At 52.2% G+C, this 27,572-nt stretch overlaps 1 protein-coding gene across 3 annotated transcripts in view; it reads right to left on the minus strand.

The window, feature by feature from the left end:
- Positions 1 to 27,572, minus strand: part of zeb1b (zinc finger E-box binding homeobox 1b) — a 77,707-nt gene that overhangs the window by 18,827 nt on the left and 31,308 nt on the right. The window contains exon 1 of one of the 3 annotated variants that reach the window (XM_058060056.1): positions 21,454 to 21,831. The exons of 1 other annotated variant lie outside the window; for it this stretch is intronic. In XM_058060056.1, the coding sequence (XP_057916039.1) occupies positions 21,454 to 21,592 (139 nt within the window). In that variant the 5' untranslated portion in view covers positions 21,593 to 21,831. Of the gene's footprint in view, positions 1 to 21,453; positions 21,832 to 27,572 lie in introns of those variants that run through there. One more of the 3 variants, XM_058060055.1, reaches the window with a different exon arrangement.

Consider the following 27,572-nt stretch of genomic DNA (forward strand, 5'->3'; position numbering starts at 1 on the left):
CACACACACACACACCCTGGACTGGGATTTGGTACCCTTCATAGCTTCTTTTTACACTCATCTAACTTTCTTACAACTCAAGCTGGGGATGTAGAAATGTTCAGAGAGGCATACGAGAGTCACATAGTGGTTACCATAGCAACGCAAAGGCGCTTTTCAAAGGTGAATAAAGTTTTATGATGGTGACATATTATTTACTAGAATCCAAACACACGTGTGTGTGTGTGATCCGTGGAAGACCTGCAAAGAGCGCGTAGGCCAGCGAGGGCGGAGGGGAAGTTATTTTGGGGTCAGGAACGGTAATCACCACCTCCATCTGCTTCCTCCCAGGTGCTGGACACCAACAAGGAAGACAGAAATAACGCTCCTCCACAATCGGCAGCAGGACTCCAGAAGAGGAGAGGTACCGTCGTACACGTCGTCTTCATTCGCATGAAGCTGCTGTGCTGTCAAAGCCAGTCATCAACAACACTTGCCAAACCTCCAGGCTGGGGGGGGGGGTTTATCTTTGCAGCAGGAGGAAGTTGAAGGGGCCGTCGAGAGAGCTGACACCACGCTTCCACCGCCTGCCCGAGGAGACTACTTGTAGAGGAAGCCGGTCTCGCTCTTCATCCTCTTGGACGTCTTGTGACTCGCTCATGGACGGGTGAGGCCGGACCCAATGAGGCCCGTGCACGCCCTCGGCTAGCCCGGCCCCAAATGACTAAATATTCATCTCATGCAGTCCCTGTCCCTGTCAGCAAAACACACATTCCCATGTATCCGTCCACCCATCCCCCCCATGTGTCCTTCCACCCATCCACCCCTTGTGTCCTTCCACCCATCCATCCCATGTGTCCTTCCACCCATCCATCCCAGTTGTCCTTCCACCCATCCATCCCAGTTGTCCTTCCACCCATCCATCCCAGTTGTCCTCCCACCCATCCATCCCAGTTGTCCTTCCACCCATCCACCCCATGTATCCGTCCGCCCATCCATCCCAGTTGTCCTTCCACCCATCCACCCCATGTATCCGTCCACCCATCCATCCCAGTTGTCCTTCCACCCATCCACCCCATGTATCCGTCCACCCATCCATCCCATGTATCCGTCCACCCATCCATCCCAGTTGTCCTTCCACCCATCCACCCCATGTATCCGTCCACCCATCCATCCCATGTATCCGTCCACCCATCCATCCCAGTTGTCCTTCCACCCATCCACCCCATGTATCCGTCCACCCATCCATCCAGCTATATCGCCACTACACAAATTGCACAACATCCACTCATCCATCGGTGTGTTGGCCAACTCGGCCCTGCCTTTCTTACGTGACATGTTGCAAGAGTAAACCCACAAATCCTTTTGCAGGGTCTCCAACAAGACGTAGTTGGAGCAGACAATGACGGTCCACCCAAAGAGGAAGGACATGCTAGCTGCCAAAGTGACGGCTGAAGAGTGCAAACAATGCCAGGCTAAAAGATCACGCCATGGCAGCACTTTTACTGCAACGGGAAAACATTTCTTCCAAAGCATTTTTGTGATGAAGCAATGTTACTCTGACCAGCCCCCCCCCCCCCCCCCCCGCCCCCCCTCCAGGTTTCATTCATGCCAGCCCCTTTCCCTCCATCATTACTCAGCCTTTGGACTTCAGCTTCCAATACGCTCATCCTAAAACAGGAGGGGGACTTCCATGTTCCATGGGGGATTTCTAACCTTCTTTTCTGTCACACCAACAATTGATGTCAGTGTTTACAAGTCACATGACTCTCACAAGATGAGTGGCTCATGACCTCCATTATGTCACTTCTGGCCATCTGTATCCCGTGTACCCATGCACCCATACACCCATGCACTCATGCACTCATGCACCCATACACCCATGTACCCATGCACCCATACACCCATGTACCCATACACTCATGCACCCATACACCCATGTACCCATACACCCATGTACCCATACACCCATGTACCCATACACTCATGCACCCATACACCCGTGCACCCATTCATCTATAGACGTGTACCCATGTACCCGTACACACGTGTACCTGTGCACCCATAGAAGTAGCAGACCAAGAGTGAAGAGGTAGTGTAGCAGTGTATTAGCAGTGTATTAGCAGTGTATTAGAAGGGTGGGATGGTACTCTAGCTGCCAAACAGAGCCACTTTAAAAATGAATGTGTGTACTTCCGCTCATGTACACGTGTACATGTGTACACGTGTGCGTGTTACATGTTTTTTCCCCAAGAAGATGTTTTACAGCTGTAATTAGAATAGCGTGAAAGCGTCAAAGCATATGAGATATTTTCTCCCAGGGTTGTCATATCTGATAGCCGCCCGTGCCAACCAGCCCCAACGTGCCAACCAGCCCCAGTGGACATCAATGCTATGTGACATGCAGCCGTGGTGTGTGTGTGTGTGTGTGTGTGTGTGTGTTAGACGTGTTCATTGATGAGAGGGTTCTCCATGGAACAGCGGGGTGGTGGGAGAGCGTGAAGCCCCCTGATGCTTGTGCGTCTCATGAAGCCAAAGCCGTGCTGAACCATGCCAGGCCTGGCGTGGCACAGCGCCAGGCCTGGCGTGGCACAGCGCCAGCCCGACCCTCCTCTCTAAACAGTCACAGCGGTCAAGTTTAGCGCCCGTCTGCCCCCGTCACTCTCCTGTGAGGATTAAGGGAAAATCCTGACCCCCCCTACACCTCTCTTAAATGGCTCTGCTCGTTTTAAAGAGATCCTCCAAAGCTGGATTACGGCACAGGTGGTGTTCGGCATCGAACATCATCAGACCTTCTTCCTGTCTATGTGGCTGGAAAGAAGCGGGGCCTGTCTTATATGCTAATGCACGCACGCACACACACACACACCCACACACACACACACACACACACCTTGTAGTTCAAGATTCCTCCAGCGGAGCCAGAACCCCCCCCTCCAGTCCATCTCTCTGCCCAAGATGCTAGCATAGCACTTTTTGTAGCCATTTTCATCACCAAGTTCAACCTTTTATCTTCCCTCTCCTCCCGCTGCTGGTCTTCATGGTGACAAGATGCTGACCGTCTCCACTCCATCATGGTGGCACCACGGTGGCATCACGACACCTTCTACTTGGTTTGGAGGACTGAGTGACAAGGATCCATGGAGCAGCAGTGGGCGTTTCCCTGCACATGTCAATCATAATGCATTTTATTTAAACACACGGCTGGCTCCTCCCCCTCCAAAGCTGCTAGCTCCTCTGATTTCGGAGCAACATTTGCAAGAAAAGGGACTGTTGCTCATTTGACTTGAAGATTAATAAAGACAGAATTGTTGAGATTGTTGAGCTGTGGCGATGGAGGAGAGGGAAGATAAAGAAGGATGGAGGGATGAGGAAGGATGGAGGGATGAGGAAGGATGGAGGGATGAGGAAGGATGAGGAAGGATGGAGGGATGTCAGCATCATCTTGGTCCCGTCAGCAGGTGCATGCAGGTATCAGGGGCGGGGCAGCCTGCGTATGTCATTCATTAGTCATGCACGGCAAAGCAGTGAGGGAAACTCACACTGTGGCCGTTTGTCTTTGTGGGGGGGCAGCAACAAGCCTCATGCTACTTTAATGGCGATGAATAAAGGATGAGAGCAGGCTCAGACACCAGTTTAAGACGCCGCTTAGCACCTCGGGCTCGGCGCCAAGGCGCTGGGGGCGCGGCTGGGGCGACATGGACCGACAACAAGACATCAGCAGAAGGTGGAGGATGAAGATGGATGGAGGGGCTGGCCAACCATGAATGATGAATCCATAAACGACTATCAAGTCCTAGCATCGCTCTCACAGCACGGCCCTACTGGGCCAGCCTCACCCAGGACCCTGAAAGCACCAGCGTTTATTTGGCCGCCATGATGGAACACCTCTGGACCGCCGCAAACACATCGGGCGCCACCCGTTGGCCCTGGCTCGTCTGCTAGAAATAAGATGTAGCAAGAGGGCTCAGGTCAACTTATATTTAGTGAGCGGTCACGCCCCTTTAGGACCCTGCCCCCCCATCTTAAAGGACACCTGCACTTTTTGCCAACACGTCTTTATCTTCCTCTGCCTTTGAAAGAAATATAAAAATAAAAAATATAAATATAAAGATATAAAAATGGTGAAGAATGGCAGCTAATGAATGCACCGTTAAGAAGATCCTACTTCCTATCCTACAGGATTTCCTGGCCAGGGTTTTTCAAATGAAGGCTAGCTACTTGCTAGCGTTGCATCTGGCTCCGCCCACCTCCACTGCCCTTTCCTGTTTGAGCCGCCATGAGAAACGAAGCCAAGGAAGGGGCACGCATCCAAGCAGGGAGACCTGAAGCAGCACCTCTGGGAAGGTCCTGGCGGTCCCGGGAATCTGGCCGACATTCACAGCCATGCCGATCGTTGCGTTGAGAGGTGATCGAGAACAGAATCTGGCACGCTGACGACTGAAGCTGCCAGCCTGCCGCCTTGGACGGCGTCGTAATGGCTGCCACCTGCCCTCCGCTACGGCAAATACGCCGGCTCGGGAAAGCAGCTGGCAGCGCCTGTGCTCAACTGTCCCGTCAGCACATCACCACCAGGATGGGAGGACTAGTGGGAGTGCAGGGTTTTGTTACTGTAAAAGTGCATTTGCGTTGCTATGGTAACTACCATGATACCCAGGCTATGCAGACACGTAGCCCCAAGAATCAACTCAACCGGTTTGAAGACAACAGAAGCCACTTGAAGCCACAAGCGCTTAAAAAGACAGAGGAACCGAGGAACCAAGGTGGGGCTGAACAGGCATGCAGACGGCACCCTGCCGGAGTCCTCCAGCGGTAAGGCTGGTGTCGGTCCAGGGTCCCCAGCCATCAGGACTTGGTAGGTTGTACGTCTCATATGCCTGGTGGTCAGCATGTGGGCCTCACGTGGGGGGTCCTCCATCCACGGGTCTTCGACTTCCCATGTCTTAAAAACATTCAGCTTAAGTGGAGATTCTACACCGTCCAGAGCAGCCCCTTCACCCTAAGTCAGCTGGGGTAGGCTCCAGCGCATCTATGGCCCTAAGAGGACAGGCGCTGGAGATGACATACATACTCTTTAGTACTGGTAAGCTCTTATGGGATAGATGCCTCGTGTGTGTGTGTATGTGTGTGTGTGTGTGTGTGTGCGTGCGTGTGTGTGTGTGTGCGTGTGTGTGTGTGTGTGCGTGCGTGCGTGTGTGTGTGTGTGTGCGCGTCCTCCCCCAGAGAGGCTGTGTGAACTGGAATGTAAACATGGCAGCTAAATAAACAGCTGTGAGCGCCAGAGAGGCTCAAAGACAACAAGGTGTTGTGTGAAGTGGACTCGTATCTCAGCAAGGCCGCCAGATGACCACAAATGAGGTGCAGGATGAAAGACGTTCCAATGGAAACAGTCTCAACTGGTTGCTGGCTTTCACTGCGTCTGCGCTTTTATTCTGAAGGGTATGCTAGTTTTGCCCATACCGGAGCTCTAGTCTAACTCTAGTCCTGGTTCTGTCCTAGAAGAGGACCAGCATTTGTAAGACGTTGTTGAATGTGCCGCTCCGGTCCCTTGCTGATCCCTAGCCAGTGTTTACGTGCATCTCCTTCATCTCCTTCATCTCCTTCATCTCCTTCCTATTCGGAGGTGTGAAAAGGCATGGGGTGACATGGATCATGCTAATAGCTAGCGCCTTTCAGGGATTTGAAGTTAGGATTGCCATGCCATGCTTCTGTATGTTGATGTATGTGCTCCAGGGCTTCAAAGTAAAGGCCCTGGCATGGAGGTGGTGACTGAGAAGCTGTTATGTGCCTGCTGAGCTAGCTAGAAGCTTCCCTTCTAACGTTAGTGTTGGACGTCTTATCCTGCTTCTCCTGGAGCAGCCTTGCTATGGGATACCGTCATGAAGGTCTGGCCACGCGCCTTCAATGGGGAAGGTGAGCATGCAGTGGGAGGGACGGGATGGGACAGGACAGGACACCCCCCCCCCGCACACCTTCTTCCACCTCCATCCATCAGTCTAAAATAAGTGCTCTCACGGCGGGCGTGAGTGTCACATGGCAGCAGCTCTCCAAATACTCGTCCAGCGTGTCAGAGGATATATTCTCCATGTTCTCCTGACCTTCACACGTCCCGCTCAGGACACCACGCAGGCATCGGCTGGTCAGGCTACAAAAAGTACAAAATACGCTGACATGACTCAGCCATTGTTGGGAAAGATGGACGTATTGAGGACATTGATCATGTCCTGGCCTCGCTCAGAGATGATGCAACACGCCGAGAAGCCAACAAGAGCGGCATTGTGCCGCCACGGCGGTGATGTCACACCTTCGGCCATGTGAGGCACGGCGTGACAACATGGCCTGACTCGCACGTCGGGGGCCAACCGCCCGCGCTCACGTGACCGGGGGGGAGGGGCATCCAAGATGGACACCTGCGTGTGTATGAAGGACACCGAGGGGACGACCTTTCACCTCGTGAGTCAGGAAAGCAGCCCCGTGGAAAACACGCCAGCACGCCAAAACACACGTCCTCACACGTCAATAGCACCTATTGATCACCTCTCCACACGCCACTGGGTCACAACCAGCACCTTTCCACGCACACATCCGTCTTCATATCCACCCGCACCCGTTGGGCCTGCCCCTGTCCCAATACTTCTGCTCATCCTGTCACAGCGAACACGCTACTGATGAAAGCTGTTTTTGCATACGTCATCGAGTATACGTTCATACGCAGACCTTCACGCCTTACACATACCAGGAGGGAATACCACTAGTACTACGACTATCTACCCTGATGTACTCCATAGCAAGTATTTCAGCATACCTACCCCAGATGTACTCCATAGCAAGTATTTCAGCATACCTACCCCAGATGTACTCCATAGCAAGTATTTTAGCATACCTACCCCAGATGTACTCCATAACAAGTATTTCAGCATACCTACCCCAGATGTACTCCATAACAAGTATTTCAGCATACCTACTCCAGATGTACTCCATAGCAAGTATTTGAGGATATGATAAGTATCACTACATTTGCTTCCAATGTTGGACACATCCCACAATCCTTTGCCAGGTGAGCAGTGAGCATGCTCAGTAGGCGCCTGCGTGTTGGCGTGCTGATGTAACGCTAGAAGCTCCAGTTAAGCTTTCAAGTCATTGCATATTCAATCAATAGGATGGAAAGGATTGATTGGAATCACCCTGAAGGCATCTGCCGGCTGCTGGCGTGGGGGGGGGGGCAATGTGTTCCTTTCCCAGGGTTCTACAGGACGCTGATGGTGGGGGAGTACAGGCTGTGCACGTGGAGGTCTGTGCGCCATGGTCCTAATGGCGACCGGGACCGTCGGCCTCAAACGGCCAAGCCGGGCGGGCTAATTGTCCTCCGTCATCTTCTTACTTCCCTGAGAGCCAACCCGGCTCCCACCGGGACTCTGATGGGAGCTCGGAGATGGCCCGCTCTTAATCGATAGTGCCAGGTTGCCAAGACAACCTTGATTTCCTGTCACCGTTTTTGCCGAGTGCCGGTGATTGCACCGGGTGTCCATTGCACCTGCCGCCCTCTCCTCCTCCTCCTCCTCCTCCTTGTGCTCATCATCATCAAGCGCTCCCCATCCCTCACTCTCCTCCCTGCCTCCCCACACACAAAAGAAGAGGACAGATACACAAAGGCAGAACGGATTAGACCCAAGAGGTTGATCTGGACCAATCATAACACACACACACACACACACACACACGCACACACACACACACACACACACACACACACACACACACGGCGTTATCGCCAAGCATGGCACGCCGTCACATCCACCTCGGAGGGTGATGTCATTGCACCTGAGGAACTTCCACCATCACACATCCCGCGTCTCCATCCTCCCCTGTTTTTTCATTAATGGAGAGCTCATTAATCCTGGCTGATAACGAGGACGTGGGACAGGGACATGATGAAGGGGCCCGCTCTCCTTTAGCCGGCCGCCCTTGGGGATAAATAGCCAAGGGGGTGTTGCCTTCTGCCGCGTGTGCGGTGGGCATGTTAAAAGCGCTAAAGGACGCATTGTACATCTCACGCTATCTGGAGGACATCTTGTGACGTTGGATCTGCCGTGGATGGAGGGTGGTGACTCCTGTTGGTGCACCCCCCGCCCCCGCCAAGGCCAACAGCGCAACATGCAATCAGCAGACAAACACGAAGGTTACACATATTTACAATCCAAACACCAAACTCATGCTAGCCGTGCTAGCACGCTATCTGCCGCGTGGAGCACGTCACCGGAAGCAACGGAGCGGAATATCCGACGGTGTCGATCAGAAGGGAATGCTGTGGACCTGACGTGCCAGGGAGGGGCCGTGAGCTCCTGGGGCAAATACGCGGGCCAATGAGGTGATTACTGCGGATGATGAATGACAGCGATCAGGAGGATTGCCGGGTGTTATGACAGCAGAGATCAGACCCGGACATCCACCAGGGCTTTGTACTACACCAATCATTTAGTCTTCCACACATTACATCCAATCTGTCTGGACCGGGACCTTAATCCCCCCCCCCCCCCCCCCCCCCTCCCTCCGCCACGGAGACAAGCAGACAGTAATCCTCCATATTTGTGTATTAATAGCCAGCGAGGGTCTCGGGGGAGCGTCCACCGCACGTGATTGTGATGTATGTTTTATTAGTTGGGTAATCTGCTTGTCCATCGGAGGATCTGGTCCATTTAAAGCCGGGCTTGAATAAAAACAGTCAGCGCTGCCTGGGGGCTAAGCCCCCCGAGGACGAGGGAAAGAGCGCGGCCGGGTTGAATAGACTCATGGCCAACAATAAACAGCTTTACATCCATGTTATCTGGCATGGCGCAATACAATTATTGTGCGGAATCCCGCCTTGAGCCTGCGCCCTTTCCTCTGAAGAGGGCCAGATAAAGCCTGACCCAAATAGAAACCCTACCCCACGCTTCAGTCATCTCTCTCACTTAAGATTCATTGTGAGCATCCATGGTGGCATCCATGGTGGCATCCATAGAGACGCCCAAGCGCTCAGCCTGACATAGTCCAGAGAAGCACATCGGGTTAACGTGCCAGTCCACGTCAGCGGGGGCCAGATTCCTTAAGATCTCAATCACGTTGGAGCCGTCCGCTCGCCTCCCAAACCGTCTAGACGCTGCATCGCTGCCACGCCCTCGCTCGCACATTTATCACCCAGACGCTTGGTTGGAAGGGCGGCGGCGTGCCGGTCAACGACGGAAGGGGGCTGGCCTACCAACAGCCTTCACCCGCCTGCCATCCACAGAGGTGCCTTCATGCACAGCCCCGCGCATGCCGAAGCCACGGGGGGCGCTGTCGCCCCTCGCTGTCAAGGCAGGGGTCCACATCCACATAGCTAAAATCACTCCTGGGGGGGGGGGGGGTCCACATCCACCTAGCTAATATCACTCCTGGGGGGGGGTCCACATCCACCTAGCTAATATCACTCCTGGGGGGGTCCACATCCACCTAGCTAATATCACTCCTGGGGGGGGGGGGGGGGGGTGTCCACATCCACCTGGCTAATATCACTCCTAAGGGAGGGGGTCCACATCCACCAATATCACTCCTAAGGGAGGGGGTCCACATCCACCAATATCACTCCTAAGGGAGGGGGTCCACATCCATCTAGCTAATATCACTCCTGGGGGGGTCCACATCCACCTAGCTAATATCACTCCTAAGGGAGGGGGTCCACATCCACCTAGCTAATATCACTCCTGGGGGGGGGGGGGGGGGTCCAAATCGACCTAGCTAATATCACTCCTAAGGGAGGGGGTCCACATCCACCTAGCTAATATCACTCCTGGGGGGGGTCCACATCCACCTAGCTAATATCACTCCTGGGGGGGGGGGGGGGGGGGGTCCACATCCACCAATATCACTCCTAAGTAAACACATGTGCAAAAAGCCCTGGCTGGAAATACATTAGAGCCAAACCATGTGACTCTCACGGGGTAATCTCACGGGAGCATCCCCCACCCCCGATCCTGCCGATGGGACTGTAACAACAGGAAGTCAGCCTGCAACGGGCCTGCAACTCACACCACACCTACAGATAAGTCAGCTCTGCCTTGCACACACGCACACGCACACACAAGCACGCACACACACACACACACACACACACACACCCTTTGCCTTTCCTAGTAGAAAAGGCCCAACAAAGAAGGAGTGTCCCAGCCTTCCCATCATTCCCGTGTTACATTAACGGCGGCCATTTCTCAGCTAAGTCTACGTTTAATCCCTTTAAAAGAAGACTGTGAGGAGCAGAAGAATCCATGGCACGGTGCCCGTTGCTGCTGGCGTCTGCGCTGAGCAAAGATGCGCTGCAGCCTGGCACTGAAACACGGAGGGGCCGAGTCGGGTGGGGGCGGGGTGGGGGGGCGTGCTATTTAGTGGCTCAATAGCCCTTGTTTGTCTAGGTCCCTTTGGGAAGTCAGGACACAGCAGTGAATAGGAACCAGTTAGCGGGGATGGCATAATAAGCTGCGGGGACGGGACGGGGGGTCATTGAAATTCCGGGCAGGCTCCTGTCGAGACCAAGCGCACCTTGGCCAGCTGTAGCAGCCACTCGGTGGAGCGTGGGGGTGTTCTACATGGACCAGGTTAGGGATCACAAAATACTGCGCTGGCCCATAAGAGGAAATGTGTCGTGGCATTGCTTGCTCATCGAAAAGAAGGTCTGCGCTTGGAACGGAAAGACAGAAAAGAGAAGTGAAACCGGACCGGCCGGGCCCATCCAGTCACGTGACTCACTGAGCCAGCCTCGGGAGGATGACGCTGACATGACAGGCCGAGAGTGCCAGGCTATTTCTTCTCTAGGCGTGAGTGTCAGACGCTGCAGACGCTCCGTGCTCGGTGAGGACGCCACCGCAAGCGCCGAGCGGCCCGACCCGACCCCGCAGCGGCAGCCTTCCGTGGCCCCCGTTTAAAGGTCACGTGACCTCCAGGGTTGGCCATCAGTCCTAACAGACACATCTTTGTAACGAGGCTGACGTTACTGTTCTGCTGGGGAATATTTCCTGCGTCGCCGGGGGTGCTGCTGCTCGACATCAAACCCACCCCCGTCTAATGGCCGTCATCTTCTCCCCCAACAAGGCCGACGTCCCGTTTCACGTTCTTCTTCATGTGTCCTGTCATGATAGGAGCCCCTGGCAGGGGCGACATTGGCCCCATTAGTAATAGACGTCCATCTTTCTATCAGATTCAGATAATTTTCTTCTTCTCCAGACCGGAATGATATCCCGCCTCTCGCCCAAAGTCAGCTGGGATAGACTCCAGCATACCACCGCGACCCTAAATGACGGTAAGCGGCATAGAAAATGGAGTTACCTGGAGCTAAGGAGGCCTGCAACAAATTGCAACTTGTTGATTAGTCTAAAGAAATACCATGACATTAGTACTAGCACATGAGTACTAGCACAAGAACCAGAGTACCATGAAATACCATGACATTACTACGAGCACATGAGTATTACCACGAGAACCAGAGTACCATGAAATACTATGACATTAGTACTAGCACATGAGTACTAGCACAAGAAGCAGAGTACCATGAAATACCATGACATTAGTACTAGCACATGAGTACTAGCACAAGAAGCAGAGTACCATGAAATACCATGACATTAGTACTAGCACATGAGTACTAGCACAAGAAGCAGAGTACCATGAAATACCATGACATTAGTACTAGCACATGAGTATTACCACGAGAACCAGAGTACCATGAAATACCATGATATTACTACGAGCACATGAGTACTACCACGAGAACCAGAGTACCATGAAATACCATGACATTAGTACTAGCACATGAGTATTACCACGAGAACCAGAGTACCATGAAATACCATGACATTAGTACTAGCACATGAGTACTAGCACAAGAAGCAGAGTACCATGAAATACCATGACATTAGTACTAGCACATGAGTATTACCACGAGAACCAGAGTACCATGAAATACCATGACATTAGTACTAGCACCAGAATCAGAGTACCATGAAATACCATGACATTAGTACTAGCACCAGAATCAGAGTACCATGAAATATCATGACATTACTGCGAGCACATGAGTACTATCAGGAGAACCAGGATACAGAGGGGGAGGAACCACTTGCTGTGGCCCAGCAAGGTGCACTGTATTCGGACACAGGCCCCGAGCATGTGGTGTGCCAGCATGGATGTGTCTGGCGAACCTTTTGCACTTTTCAAACTGCGGTGCTGATGTTTCACGCGGCTGATACGGTTTTCTGTGTGCGCCATGTTTGTTCCCCTTACGGCAGAGCATTTGGTACCACCATGCCAACACGGTCAGGTTGATACTGTGGAGTTTTGGACGCTAATACTCGGGCTAGCTATGCCAGCTAATACGCTGTAAGCTGGGCTTTGGCTCTCATGTTTCCAGCAAAAACAAGTAGAGGAGTAGAGGAGGTTGTGGTTGGTTGGCTTTGATGGCAGAAGTCATAGAAATGTCTTCTTCTTCATTCCATGCCACCAGGATGTACAGGAAGTCCACTGTAAACTAGAACTTCCATCCTTTCCTCACTTCCAATCATTGGCATTGCTGTCCCGTGTAAAAGTCCCATTATTCCCTATGAAATGGACTTTGTGTTGGCATTGTGTGTACATTGGATCGTGTACGTTGGCTTGACGAGGTTTCCTGTGAGAATGTCGCCTTGGTGTTGGTCCGTTTAGGTTTTCATTTCATTCCTTTTTGGTTTTAGGTACTGAAGCATACCCAGCATTTCTTTTCTTCCCGGGTGCGCTCCTTGCAGCCCCCCCTGACGAGGAGCCTCAGAATAGTCTGGCACAGGTGCTGGGGCCCGGGTGCACGCGGGGGGGGTGGTCGTCTGGATGCACGCGGGGCCGCAGGAAGCCTCTTGTTTTCACAGAGATAAAGGGCTTTGGGGTTGCATCCTGGGCCGTAATCTCCCACACACTTCCTGGTTTTGTTCAGGCAGGGGAGCCAAAATGACAGAGTAACCTTCGCCATGAGAGGCTGATCAATAACTTGTGATTAGGCCGGATGTGTGTCTGGCATTTGTGGCTTTGACGAGCACACAATGACAAGAGAGGCTCGGGATTTGAGATTTATGGATTCATTTATTCAGAGTGCTGCTTCATTAGCGATGGGGTGATAAAGTGTGCGCATGTACTTTTTGTCTGACCTCTCTTTCAGGCATAATTAACATCGTTGCGAGCATCTTACGTCCTAATTAAGGAACAGAGCTTGAAGAGGCCTTGTGCTTAAAGAGATGCATTGACTTCATGTTTGCAGGAAAAGCTCCCTGGAAGGCCGGCGTGGCTCACATGAGCGGAGGATGGCAGGCCATGACGCCACATTGGCGGTCCTTCACATGACAACTTGGCTGTTTGTGTGTGACGTCAACATGGCCCCAATTCCTCCGTCCTGACCCATCTGTGGCAACCAGTCAACCTTCTTTTAAGCTAATGATTTGGCACGGCGGCGGAAGAAAAAAGCTTTTGGCGGTCTGTTCCCGGGAGCGTGGGTGTGGACTGGGAACGGGAACCGGGAACGGTGGGATGCTGACGTGAGCGATCAAAAGCGCTGACTGCTGCTTCATCCGCCACGGCTATTCCGCCGGCGACCTTTGTAACTTCCTGTGACGTCTTGGTGGGCTATATGTCCCAAACGTATCAGATTGATCAATGACTGTCCACAGTGGCATCCTGGCACATATCAGCTAAACAATTCAAATGGGCCTCCTTTAAAACATCAATACACACAATTACAAAGCAGAAGAAGAAAACAAATAGCTAACTGCCACTAAATACAATCTGATGCCTGGAGACGGCCATCTTTGCTGGGTGAGCCACACCCCGTCCTGCCGCCAGAGGAAACTTTCAATCTCTGCCTCTCTGCTACTTTTGTCGGGCGTTATTTACGAGCGGCGTACAGCCGAGGAGCTGCATGCCGGCAGCACCTGCTGGCGTTGGAGGATCCCAGCCAAGGCAGCTGCCAGAGACGAGAAGAAGACAAGAAGAGACAAGAAAAGGCCCCGACCAGCCAAGCAGCCCCAGAGGGAGGAGGCACGGCGTGAGGATGAGTGAAAATAGAAAGCAGATCATCGTTGCTGCGCTAACGTACGAGAGCGCTAACGTACGAGAGCGCTAACGTATGAGAGCGCTAACGTATGAGAGCGCTAACGTATGAGAGCGCTAACGTATGAGAGCGCTAGCGTACGAGAGCGCTAACGTACGAGAGCGCTGATGATGGCAACAGGAGGACAAAACAAACAAGTGCCGCTGTAGCGCTAATTAATAGTGTTGTACAACTCACGACGCAATCAATTAAAGGCCACGCTTCATTGACTCGCAGGCGCAGGCGCTGGCGCCAGAGTAACAAGAGAGGGGGTTGGGGGGGCGGCGGCTGTCAGCATGAGTAAAAAGACAGATGTACAATAGCTGCCATCCAAGCCCACCTGCTACGTGTACGTGTACGCCACTCCAGGGCGGGGCTCTCGCTCGGACGGGATGGCGTGCGCACGGCTCTAACAACACGGCTGACCTGGCTTTGTGGATCAGCCCCACCAAAGACAGGAGCCAGGAAGTTGTTACTACAGTTGACTATATATGCCTTCTCAAGATGGCCGACTTCTCAAAGAATCAACAAACAATACGACATAATCAAGCTCACTTGGGGTTGCTACACAATGATGTCATTACTCCCCCCCCCGCCCCGGCGCCACACATAGATTGCAGTCCTGACATCGGCAATCTCCTTTTAAAAGTCAAGTGATGTTTCAAGGGCGTCGGGGGCGCCAGGAACACAGCGGCGGGTGGAAATGGCTCAATCAGTCCGCTGTCGTCGTTTAGGGAGCATGAGACGGCCTTTTGTGGATTTCATACAGCAAGAGCCTCCTTCGGTTGGGGGGGTTAAATGGGGCGATGCCGTGGCTCCACGCCTCCCTCCATCCCGCCCTCCCTCTTCAGGCGGCCATTCTCCTCTCATTAATCCGGTGTGGATGTTTATCCATGCTGACAGTCAGCATGGCAGACGGCCTCTTTCTGACTAACAAACAGGGTGACTCAGGTTTTCTTTGCTTGAGCTGTCATAGGGCCGGCCTCGCCCGCCCGCCCGCTTCAGTGTACAGGCGCACGGGGGGACCCGGGAGTGCTCTCCATTTGTTACTCATTGTGACCCCGGGGACACGGCAGTCGGGCCGGGCGACTGGAATCAGTGTGTGAATATGAATGGCGCCCCCTCAGGAGGGCCATTATCGGCTGCGTGTGCTATGGAGAGGAAAATCAATACGGTCATCATAATGGCCTGGCAGAGAGCCAACCGCGAGGCTGCGTTCAAAACAATACGCTGCAACGGATGACTTCTCATCTGATGTCATCCAATTCCATGTCCACCGCGTTGAGAGGGGACTCGGCCACAAGCAGAAAAAAGTTGACAAACTGACAAGTCGGGGGGGGGGGGCCCTGAAGTGAGGCCATAGCAGAGCTTTTTGCACGCTGGCGTTGAGCTCCTTGGGCCCGCCTTCTGCCCATTGTGTCCGTGCGCTCTTTTTCATTAACCGCTCCACTGAGGACCACAAGCGGGAGGGAGGGGATGGACGGATGGACGGGTGGTGGTAGCCATGAGGGGGATGGGGGCCGAGGGGGCGGACTGCAGACCCTAGCGAGGCCCGGCCCCTACGCAGACACCGCCAGCAGGGCCGCCAAGGACGAAGGACGGCAATGCTGATGTTGGGTGGGTCCCCTTGTGACGCCATGATACTCTACTACACGACACGGCACCCTCAGGTGCATCAAGTTCTCCAACCGGCACTACGTCGCCCCGTCAGACCCAGCCTTCAACGTTCATACACCCACCCAAAAGAACCAAAGCCGTGTCATGTAAGCGCACGCTGCGATGCCAACCGCCGGGTGGCACACCATCTCACGTCCTCATGGGCCGATAATGAACCAACCAATGACACGATAGGTGCAAATGAAGAGGACGGGGGCCAACGGGGGCCGACGGGGGCCATGTGCACGGTGTCAGGCAGGAGGAGGGTTCACTCTGTGCATTGCTTCCAGCACCTTGGCAGCTGGTGAAACCCAGCACCCCCACCGACCCGGGACATTACTATCCTTTCAGAGATAACGTCTACGCCATCCTCACTTGGGGGGGGCGCCAATGTGTGCGGCCCCCTCCCCGTCACATTGTCCTCCCGGCTCATGTTTCGGATTCAGGGAAACTCCTGCTGACTGAGCCGTATTAAGCTCGGGCCCCGGCGCTAAAAACAGCAGCAAGGCGGCGGCCGAAGTACGCAGGCTAGAAAGGTAAGCAGCAATTATAGACAACAAGGGCGACGCGGACCTAAGCTCCATCTACAAGACAAACATGGCGGCGTGCTACAATGCGGCTCCTTCAGGGCCGGAGGCCGTGTGGGAAGGATTGGATGCATTCTGCTAGCGTTCCACGGATTCCTCCCTCGCCGGGACCTTCAGGAAAAGAATGGGTCATATGCAAATGGCATGCACAGTATGGAGAAGAAGTTTCCCACAAGCTCGGTGTGAAAAAGCCTCTCCCTCCCCATGCCAGGCCCGCTGAATGGGCCTTTTCTTCTGCCGCTGAAAGTGAATGAGGTAGAGCAGGCAAACTGCAAAGGTAACTAGGCTCTTTCTCCTCAGGCTTTCTCACTAAAGCCTCCACACACAATGCTTCATTTACACATTCAACCACGCCGACCACAATAAAGCACATCCGAGCAGCACAGTTAAGGGGGTTACTGAAACTGACTCTGGCTTTAAAACGCATCCTTTATGGAGGAAGAGCACCTTTTTATAGGCTGATGCTGGCCGCCTCCGTGGGGCAGCTAAACATTAAGCAGCTTTTCCAGGGGTGACAACGTGCATCCTTCATATTCATATGCACTTCTCATGCAGTACTTCACATATTTTACCCTTTTGGGAGTATTCATAAAGATGCAGATCTGGCCACACTTAAAGGAAAAGGAAAGTACACCACATGTCCTTCCCTTTGCTGTGCCTTATAAAGATATACAAAGAGGTAAAAAGACACCGTGACTGTGCAGTAACAGGTACATTGGTGATGGGTGCATTGATATCACCCAGCAACATAGAAAGGAATGTATTACGACTGCCCCCCCCCCAAGGTGTTGTTCCACATGGTCATGCCATGTGTGGAGCGTTTCATCTGCCATCGCCAAGGCCTTCAGCTGTCACCTGTTCTTCTCGCCGCCTCCGTCCATCCCCCACCTTCCAAGCCGCCAGGAAGGCATGGTCCACAGTCCAAGGGGTCAGGAAGAATGGACAGAGGGAAGGAGCGAGAGGAGAAAGGGCCGAGGGCTCCGACGGTCCCTCCCTCTCCTCCCCACTCTTTCCTTTTCATTGAACAGACTTCAACACAAACACAATTGGACACACTGGGAGGCTCACAATGGCACGGGGGGAGGGGGGTGGGGGGTGAAGTCATACTCCGGGGACGCTGGGCGCCTAGGTCAGGGGGCAATCAACAGCACCCCTGGCTACCGTGTCCTCACCCCCACAGACGCCTGCGAGGTAGGAGGAGGGTTCTCCTTCCTTGCCACTTTCAAATGATGGCGCTGGGGAGAAATGAAACGTTTCCTCTGCCTCTCAAGTATTCACACAACAGGGGTGAGGCTTTTAAATGTAAACACCGAGGTGGCCAATCCACACCCATCCACGGCTTGGCTTGCTAGCTCGTCTTCTGCTGCAAAGCCACATGCGGCCAGCACGCTCAGTGCGCTGTCATCCAGCCCATAAAGTGCTCAACATCGCAGATCTTTGCCAAGCGTCCACCTCATCTCCCGAGTTGGACGGATGATTCATCAGCGTGAAAAAAGGAGTGCAGAGAAAAGCAGGAAGAAAGCAAGGGTGTTACCCTTACGAGAGAAAGAGTCACGAGTGACGCCTTGTTTATTTTTGCCAAGAATGTTAATACCGGCTGCATTCCTTTATTCCCAAATTGCTGTGTTCAATTACCATTGCGGGGATGGGAGCTGTTCCCCACTGGGGGGGGCGACAAAAGGTGCGTTAGAGTCCACCAGCAATTGCAAACACCTGTCGTCTGTTAGCACCTCTCTGTTTACAGCGGGGAATGCAGCTCACCTTGGCTGGGCCTCAATGGCTCACTCGCTACTTCACGTGCGCTACGCCGCGTTCGTCCCACTTTCACACGTGGATGCAACCTCCACGCTGGCGTCCCACACGTCACCGCCGGCGGCCGCAGACACGCAAAGTCCCTCGCATCATCACGTCTTGGTTTTAGCTCCCAAAGCAGGCCCTTTGCCCACACAACACATCATTCGGCGTTCATGGTTTAGAAAGACTACGCTCCTCGCCATCATGCCTGTTGGGGGGGGGGGGCTGACAACGGACTATTATCAGTCCAAAAACATTGACAAGTAGCGTGGTACTCCGTCAGTCATGGTACACCACATTACATTAGCGTAACATGCTTTTCCTCCAAGTCTGTGTGGAAGTGGTAATGTTTTGGCTTCTTTCTTTGCCCTCCAATTCAAACGCTAAGTGGGTAATAAGAGAGGCTAAGTAGTTAGCTTGCTATGCTAGTCCCTGCTGTGATAAAAAGCCTGCACATTAAACAAAGAGTGATACAGGAGTGTAAAGGTGCTATAGGGGTGTTATGTCATGTCTGCGGGTCTCTAATAATGGTAGAAATGGTATTTTTAACAAGGTAAACAATAAACTGATCAGGTCAGGAAGCAACTAGCCGCCATACATGGGAGTAATATTACGGCATACACGTACCACTGTTGAAAAAACTCGCTTCACTGAGCATTTTCATATTTTGCAGTTTGCTCAACGGTTCTTGAACGCACCATCATACCAACCCCAAAGCTTACAGCGAGGTGAATCATCACGCCGATCATCACGACCAATCGTGGTGAGCTTCCAGTTGCATCGTGGAATCGTTTCTTGCTCTTTGAGCAAACCTTCTTTCGAGTAGAGACGTGGAGTATGACAAAATGCAGTACAATGCTAGTAGTTGCACACTCCAAATGCTGAGTGTGCAGCGAGGGACACTCCGCCCCCCACAGTGGCCATCTTGGCTATGTAGCAGAAAGGGAGGGGCTAAGATACAAAATAGAGAAGAAGAATAAGAAGAAGGGCCAAATAGTCCAATGGTCATTTCACTAATGGCTTGGGGCAGCGCTGCATGCTCAAAATACACAGTATACTTATTGAAGCATACTGATGGAAACAGCCCTTCATCTGCGCTACTAATCATAGGGAGCGACCCGGCTACGCCAGACCATCATAAAGCGCTGCACACGGCTCCAGCACTTATCTAATTATACGAGTACAAGCAAGGTTGCCTTTGGAAATGTGCAGATTTACAAGAAAGCAGAAGGTCCTCATAGCATGGTGTCCTAAGAATAGAAAAGTGTTGACATGTTGCACCAGTCAACTTTTCCCAGGAACTCCATTGTGCTGAGTGTGCATGACGGCTCACCAGCTAAACTCCACCGAGTGTGGACATTCAGTCAAATGCTAATGAGCTATGAAGTATCAATAACCTTGTGGAACCTCTGAAAGGGGACAGGTACACAGCGGGTCCACAAACCTCCACAGCAGCGCCGTTATCTAAGGCGTGTCCACATATTTACACCCAAGCTCCAGAGACGCAACAGCCAAGCCAACACGCCCCACGACAAGCACGCCGCAAAAACAACACCGAGCTCTGACAACTGACCAACGGAAAGACGCAGATAAACACACTTTGGTTTCCTCCCGCACCGCACACGTCAGCAATCACCCTCCACCAAGAAACGCCATCTTTATGTCCTGCATCATCGCCACGGACGCACTAGCATCCCCAATGAAGAGCATTCTAACACACGTCGTCCTCTCTTTGCCATACACTATTCCTTAAGGATCAATCATGCGGGCTTCCCAAAGGACTGTGATGTATCTGTGGCATTCTGTCTGGCAGTGTGTGCTCACGCTAGTTGCTAGCCAGCTAGTAGCTAGCCGCCATGGTGTGGCTAGGGGTCTTTACGCCAGTAATGTAGTTCTTGGGCCTAACAACATTCATAACAACAATAACAATGTGGATCATACGCGGCTTGGCTTTTTGGAGGTGACTGTGGATGATGGACATTTTTCTTTTAAAGTGCACTTTTCCTTTAAAAAGCAGAGCTATGATGCCATCCTCTGTACGGAGTTGGCACATCAAGCTACGCTGGCAGTCCCATGATAATGTGTTTGATTAAGAAAAAGAGAACGCCAAATGTTTCTGTGGCGGTCCAAATTGAATTGTGGCGAGCCACCACAAATGCATTGACTGTGTGGGGAACCGATGATGCCCGGAATCGCATGAGCACACTTCCTGTGGGCTACACTAGGGGGCGCATTCGCAGTCGTGATGGAAAACAACATTTCCAATCAGAGCAGGAAGAGTTACAGAAAGTATTAAGAGCAAATATTCAAGAAAAACACGCGTGTCCACGTCAGGGAAACAGAGTAAGAAGCGTGTGTAGGATACGAGGACATGTATCGAAACGATGCCGAGTCAAATGAGCACAATCAAGGATCCCAGCGCGAGCGAGAGCCCCTGCCCTTATATGGTCCGCTCGCCTCGAGTCGTTCACATAAACAGAGCGCACCGGAAGAGACAATCCTTGACATCTTTCTGCTCTTTTTCGCCATTCGGTGTTTTTTCCCCAACGTGTTTCCGTTTGATAACTTCCACCGCCGTCCCACGGCGAACGGCGGAGGAAAGGAAGCGGCCACAAAAGCGCCACTTCGCCGATCTCTTTCATGAGCGTAAATTGTGTCAAACACAATAAAGTTAACGTTAGCATAGCCGATTAGCTCAGATGAGGCAACACGTAAATGTCGTAACATTCATCAAACACAAAAAACATTTGAAGGAAAAGCAAACTAAAGTCCACACAAGCGCAACCACGCTCGCCGATCAATAAACAAGCCGTCAACAAATGTTATCGATAAGAAGCAGGTAGAATCCGACATTATCGCAGTCAAGGGAAGGAGTATAAAGTGTATAAAGTCAAAGTGTGTTCACGTCCGGCCAAAGGAGAGCCGACCCAAGGTGTTCCATCAAATAAAGCTTTTGAAGGGGGTGAGGTGCGAGTAACGGTCTCGGCTGCGGCGGACACACACAAGGCTTCCAACTCGACATAATCTCCTCCAAACTTGCTCCGTGTGCGTGGAACAGCGTCAAAGTGGGCCACAATGAAAGCGGAATGTCACATAAAGCGGCGTGGGGCGACGGCGGGGTGGGAATGTGAAATAACGGTGCGCGGAGCGGAGCGGAGCGCCGCTTGGCCAGAGGCAGGTAGAATATAACGGTGCACAGCACACGGCACGCAAGCCCCGGACTTCCACTTCGCAAAAGCACCGCAAAGTTTTGGGTCGGACGACACGAGGACTGAGCGGACCTTCCGGTGTCCCCCGGGGAGAAAAAGTACTTTTACTCACCGTTATTCCTCCTCGGGTTCGCCTGCTTTCTGCGCTTACACCTGGGGCCATCCGCCATGATCCTTCGGTGGAGACGAAATGCTGGAGTCACCTCCTCTTTCATCCCCTCCCTGTCCTCCCTGTCCTCCCTGTCCTCCATGTCCTCCCTCCCCTTCACCTCCCCTATCCACCTGGTTTACGACAATCACGCTTTACGACATCACCGTCCGCTCCGGCGGGAGGACAGCACGGGTGCTACCTGGGCGCCGTGCCGCGCCTTCCTTGCCGTCCGTCCGCCACCTCCTTCATGTCTGCCCTCCTTTCCTCTTCTTCAAACATAAACATGAAAGTTTGGATCATGGCGACGTCATAAAGCATCCGTGTCACGTGATTACTTGCATGACTTCTCACACACACTCACACAGCTGTGGAAGTCCAATTCCAAGATTAAATATTCCGATAAACATGACATTTGATTTGCATTCACCATCACAAGTGTTCTAAGGCGTCCTAGACAACTTTACACTTGACTTGAACTCTTGGCGCCCCCGAGTGACCCAAGGAAACATTTAGGAGTGCTAGTCATGTGACAGTCATGTGACCATCCCAGGCCCAAAATGGCGGCGCATGTCTCGTTCCCAAACTGGCTTGTGTGAATAGGGTGTCCGATATTTCCATTCCACTCTTCTGACTGGACATCGTCAGAGATAAGGAACATGGCTATTAGCAAACAATCCAAAGTACACGCGTACTACACCTAAAAGTACATCACACATCCATCAACGGTATTTGGCCAAAGCATCAAGTCATGTGGTACATCCGCCGTCATTTCACTTGGAATGTCCAAATGACGTTCCAAGTGTTGGAGTTCCACAACTTGACAAATGATTTCACGTGATGAGAAATGTTCTTCCTTTGTGAGGGAATAAGAAGTGACGATTGGTACCACAAACGAGGGTCTCGTTAGTCCAGGGGGCCACCAGATACTGTATGAAACTAACTAGCCTGGACAGCGCGAGCGTACTTAGCATACATCCCGTTGCTTTTAGCATCTTAGTGGTGAATAAAGCATGTTTACGACCACAGCGCCGTTGCAACGCACACGCACGCACACGCACACGCACACGCACGCACGCACGAGGCGATCATCTTTACGGTGGTGATGAGGAGACATGAATTTTAATCAATTGAAGTACGTGATTCACTGTTAATAAGTGGAACATTTTGGTAGGTAGAGCATAGAAAACCTGTTTGGAAATGTCCAAGTATGGCTTCCAGCATTATTAGAGCCTTGTACACATGAAATAGCACCCCTATAGTCACTTTTACAGTCTTTTTATTCTTTGTTTACATCACTTTGTTCAGGCTACAGGACAACTGCAGGGACATAACAGACAGCCAGCACTAGCATAACTAGCTACCAAGCTAACTAGTTAGCTTAGTTTCAATGGAGTGGGGAAGAAAACTTGTTTCCATTCAGTGTCAGCCATGGCAGGTCAAAGATGGAAATGTATGTTTTGAAGTCCAGCAGCGGTCAGATGTTGTTGGCGTCCACGTTTGTTTTTGACACTTGGCGGACGCATGTTTGTTGGAATGTGGACCATCTTGTTCCGGTGCTGCTGCTCCACTGTCGCCCCCCGCAGAGCGGAGCAAGTACTACGGAATGTTTGGCTGATGATTTGGAGTTTGGCGGTCGGGTCCAGCCTACCTTCAAGGCAAGGATCCACCTCAACCATGTGACCGTTTGTCACGTTGCGCCTAGCTTGCAGTGCTAAGCCTTGTGTGTTGTGCTCGCATTTCGGGCCTCCTCATCTGCTGGAAGCGCTCATCAGGAGAACAGCGGAGTCTTTCTTTACGCGGACGATTAAATCAGTGTCTCATGACCGCATCCTTTAGCTAGCACACGTCAACAATATTTAACCTCTTACAGCCTGGATGGAAGACACCAGCATACTCCCCAAATCAGTCCTTCCCTGACGGTGGAAGCGTACGTACGTCACTCATGGCGGCCCACCACCAACGCCATCGAGAGATGTGCTGCTAGCCTTTCGCCATTGCTCACATTATAACCTGACTGTCTGTGGATGTAACAAGCCGTACGTACAGTAGATGGCGTCCTAACCTCATACACACCTGCTCTGCCAGAGAAGAAGAAGAAGACGTAGCATGAGGGACTTGGCCTTGGTACTTGGTCAGTACTTGGTACACCTCTACACATCTCGTCAGGAGCGCCAACTGGGTGAATAGAGAGATTATTTATATGGTTATATGGAGAGACTATTTCCACAGGTTTGTTCAGGGCTCGTGATATTTGACGGGACGTCATGTCCGATGTGCAGCCCCGCAGGTTTGGAAGCGTCTCCGTCGTCAATCAGCCGCACGGACTGCAGACCATCGGCAGCGCTTGGCTGTGAATAATTCAGGAGCAGTCGGTCGGCTCTCAGGACAGGCTGACCAGACAGAGAGTAATAGCTTCAGCATAAACAACACCTCCAAACTTGCAGCGTCCCTTTAACTGTCTGGCGGGGGGGGGGGGGGGGGGGGGGGGGGTGAACGAAGGCTCAGAAAGCGTGTGCATCAGCAAAGAAGGATGGTGGGAGTCTCCGCTATAGAAGTCCTCTCCCCACACGCTGAGCATGGAAAATAAGATGCATGCTCTCCAACGGAAAGTCACATCTTTTCCCATTTTCCTTGGAAGCGCTAACATGAAGACAGCAGCCGTGGAAAACAAAGAATAACAATTGTGCCACCACTGGTAACGTAGACCAGCCCATGGCTTTTAGAAGAACCGGATGGCGTCCTGCCTGGCCAACATCATTCCCGCACTTTAAACTGGGAGAGCTTTGAAGGTGTGGTTTGCCGCTTGCAGGGAAGCCATCATGCCGACCAGGAAGCACCGCTTCCATCACGGCCACGCTCCCGAGCGTACACGGTAGCGGATCAGTGGTCCCAGGAAGCAACTTCATCTTTTTAAAGCTGAGAGGCCGGCATCTGGTCCGCATTTGCAACTCCAAGTCATCCATGCAGACTTTTCCAATCAATAAAAGCCGACTAATTACCAACAAGAGGAGTCAGGGTGGGGGGAGGCGGGGCCGCTGGCATACACACAGAGAGTGCAGAAGAGTACCAATGAAATTAGGAGACAGCAAGAAATTGTCTTTTTCTCTTGTTTCATAATCAGGGTTTCTATCTACAGCATGTATTTCTATGCTAGCAAAACATTCAATGAATTCATATGGAATCCTTGTCATGGGGGGGGGGTCTGGAAACAATTAGCAGCTGTAAAGGAGGGATGGCTGTGTTTATGAATATGAATATGAATGTTCCATGTAGAATTGAGGATGGTAGCAAGGTAAGACTATTCTGTGGGACGTAAAATACGGACCTGGTCTTTACTAAGCAGGTCATGAAATGAAAACATTGTGCTCTTCCTGCAGGGGCAAGTGAAAGGAGGGGGGGTTGGGGGGGGGTTAAGCAGCCATCCTCCACTACATTAAGGGATCATGCTGCTCCCTGAAAATGAGTATTGATCCTCTTAGGTGCAGGATCGTTTAGGAGATTAATGTGAGAAGTGGTTGAGCTCCATGCTGCCCCACTTGGACCAGAGGATCAGCTTTGTGGGGGGGCCACACAGCCAATGGCGGCAGAGGTGCAATAGTGCAGAGTGGGTGGGGGGCGGGGGGTCCATCCAAGCTGACTAAAGTAGTACCATCTGGGCTATCAGCTAAGAGCATCAGCTGGATGTCAGCAAGGTAAGAGGAAAGGTAGGATGGAATGAAAGGCAGCCAAGGAAGCCAGCGAGGAAACCAGAGTAGGAAAGAGGAAGCGAAAGTCCCAAAAAGGACGCCAGAAGAGCTGCTCCTCGCCGTGATAACGTCACTGCTTCATACGGCTTCATCTGGCCCAGAGATGAAGGAGAAACATCAGCTTCTCCTTCACACGGACCACCGACACCCCCACCCCCCTCCACGCAAACACACATGGTGGCACTTGGAAGAGCATGTGCTAACTGCTAAGTGCATGAGTGGGGTCTACTTTGCAAGCCAGACCAGAAGAAGCATCCATTTAGCCTTCCTCTGCTGCGGTGCCAGAATGAGACCTTCTCCTCCGACCGCAAATCTAATGACCTGACTTGCAGCAAATAAACACATCCTCTTGCAGGCCTGAGAATTTTCTCATATATCTCTCCCCGGGGGGGCACACGGGTCCTCGGGGGAAACTCTTAAAACAAACATCAACTCAAGTATCCTCTGCAGCTGAAGGCACTCGTGCACGTTGGCAAGGTTCCACCGTAATACGTCACACAGCTGACTTCTTCTTCTTCACCACGCTGGCGTGGAGCAGCATCTTCTGACCCGCAAAGACGAGACTGGAGGGCTAACACAGCTAGCATAGCCACCCTTGGCACATTCACCTAGGAGCACCAATGATGTCACGTCTTCTCCACAAGGAACGCATGAAGCCAAGCCGAGGAGATGGTCCAACTTATGACAAAGATTGTTGAGGAGGAAGTAAATGTCAATATTCACAGGAAAGAACGGAAAAGCCGACTGAACTATCTTTCCTCAAGCGGCCGCCGCATGAGCAGAACACTTCCGCCTTCCTCGTGGATTTGCTTTCCTCAAGACAGGAAGTCTCTGACACAAAGGTTGGAGACAGCCCCGCCCCAAACAAATCCCGCATTTGGACACCCGAGGCCTACAAAGTACACACTGTACCAGCCTTGCGTCCGCAAGCTAGTGCTGCCCGTCTGCAAAACACACTTCTTCTGGCTGGGACACGCGACTCACACTTTAGCACCACGGCCATTTTAGACCAACATTACCAGGATTCACCAAGTCCTGCTAATTTGATGCTTGGCATTAGTAAAGACATGGGAATAGCCATAGGTTCCCATAGGTTCCCATAGGTTCCCATGGGTTCCCATGGGTTCCCGCGGGTTCCCATGGGTTCCCATGGGTTCCCACGGGTTCCTGTAGGTTCCCATGGTAGAAATCAGCCTGTTTCCTGCAGACCAGCCACAGGCGAATGTGATTGACTTGCTGAAAGGTTTGATCGAGTTTGTGTGTAAATTGCTGACATGTCATATTTGAATACGGCAGCTTTGGTGACCCCAGCCGCCCCCAGCCCCACCCAGCAAACGTGCATCCCGCCCACCTGTGAACTGAAAGCTGCTGGATGGTGGAGGGTTGAGGGTTGAGTTCCGCGCGAGGGTGAGGTGCAGGCGTGCTCGCTGGGTTTTTTTGGTGCGCCGAGCCCGGCACGGCGCTGGCCCCCACGCCTGCGAGTAAAAGTGACGTACGTTGCTCATTACGAGAGACATTGAGCTGCTTTGATGTTTGGAGATGAAAATGCTTTGGGATGAAAAATTCATTTCTTTGCTTGGCTTAATTATGTATGTGTGCTCTGTCGACTTGGAAGGGGCGCTCATGTGAAGGAGGTTTCAAGCGTACCTTTTTGCCATTGGCACAGAATGCATTAGCTCCTTATTAGCGCCGTGGGATGCAACCTCATGGAAATATCCAATGAAGAGGCTACACGGCCCAGCGGACACCATGAATAAGCATGAGCGTGTCTTGCTAGTCTTGCCGTCTCGTCACCCGCAATGTCTGAGCAACAAAGCCAGCGCTATCGCTAACTTTGACATCATAGTATATCCTGTGTAGTATCCTTTCTATGATTGTATGCTCAGAGAAGATTATACTGTGATATATGGTGTGGTATCTCCATCCGGTGTCACAACGTAATCAAACATGAGGCAAGCATCCACGCCGCTCCTCCCATCAGCCTTCACGGGGACCCTGGAAGACGTTTCCCCCAAGTGTTGGGACGGCGTACGGTACGTCTTGTTGAACATGACATCAATACACACGTAACCACGACAACGGCGGCTAGATGCTCAGCCAAAGCCATTTCATTACAACTCAAGACAAATGATAAGAATCAGTGGTGTCCAAAGTGCAGCCCGGGGGCCATTTGTGGCCCGTGGCTGCACACCCATGGCCCCGCACACTTTGACACAGCTTGAAAGCTTCTAGTGAATGTTGGCGGAGGTCACCATTCTAAAGGAAATCCTTGATTTGATGCTAAAGATCCACTAATCCATCAGCAAGGAGGACGAAGCGCTCTGTGGAACCGTG

This window comes from Doryrhamphus excisus, chromosome 21 (assembly GCF_030265055.1).
Source record: "Doryrhamphus excisus isolate RoL2022-K1 chromosome 21, RoL_Dexc_1.0, whole genome shotgun sequence".
Classification (NCBI taxonomy): Eukaryota; Metazoa; Chordata; class Actinopteri; order Syngnathiformes; family Syngnathidae; genus Doryrhamphus; species Doryrhamphus excisus.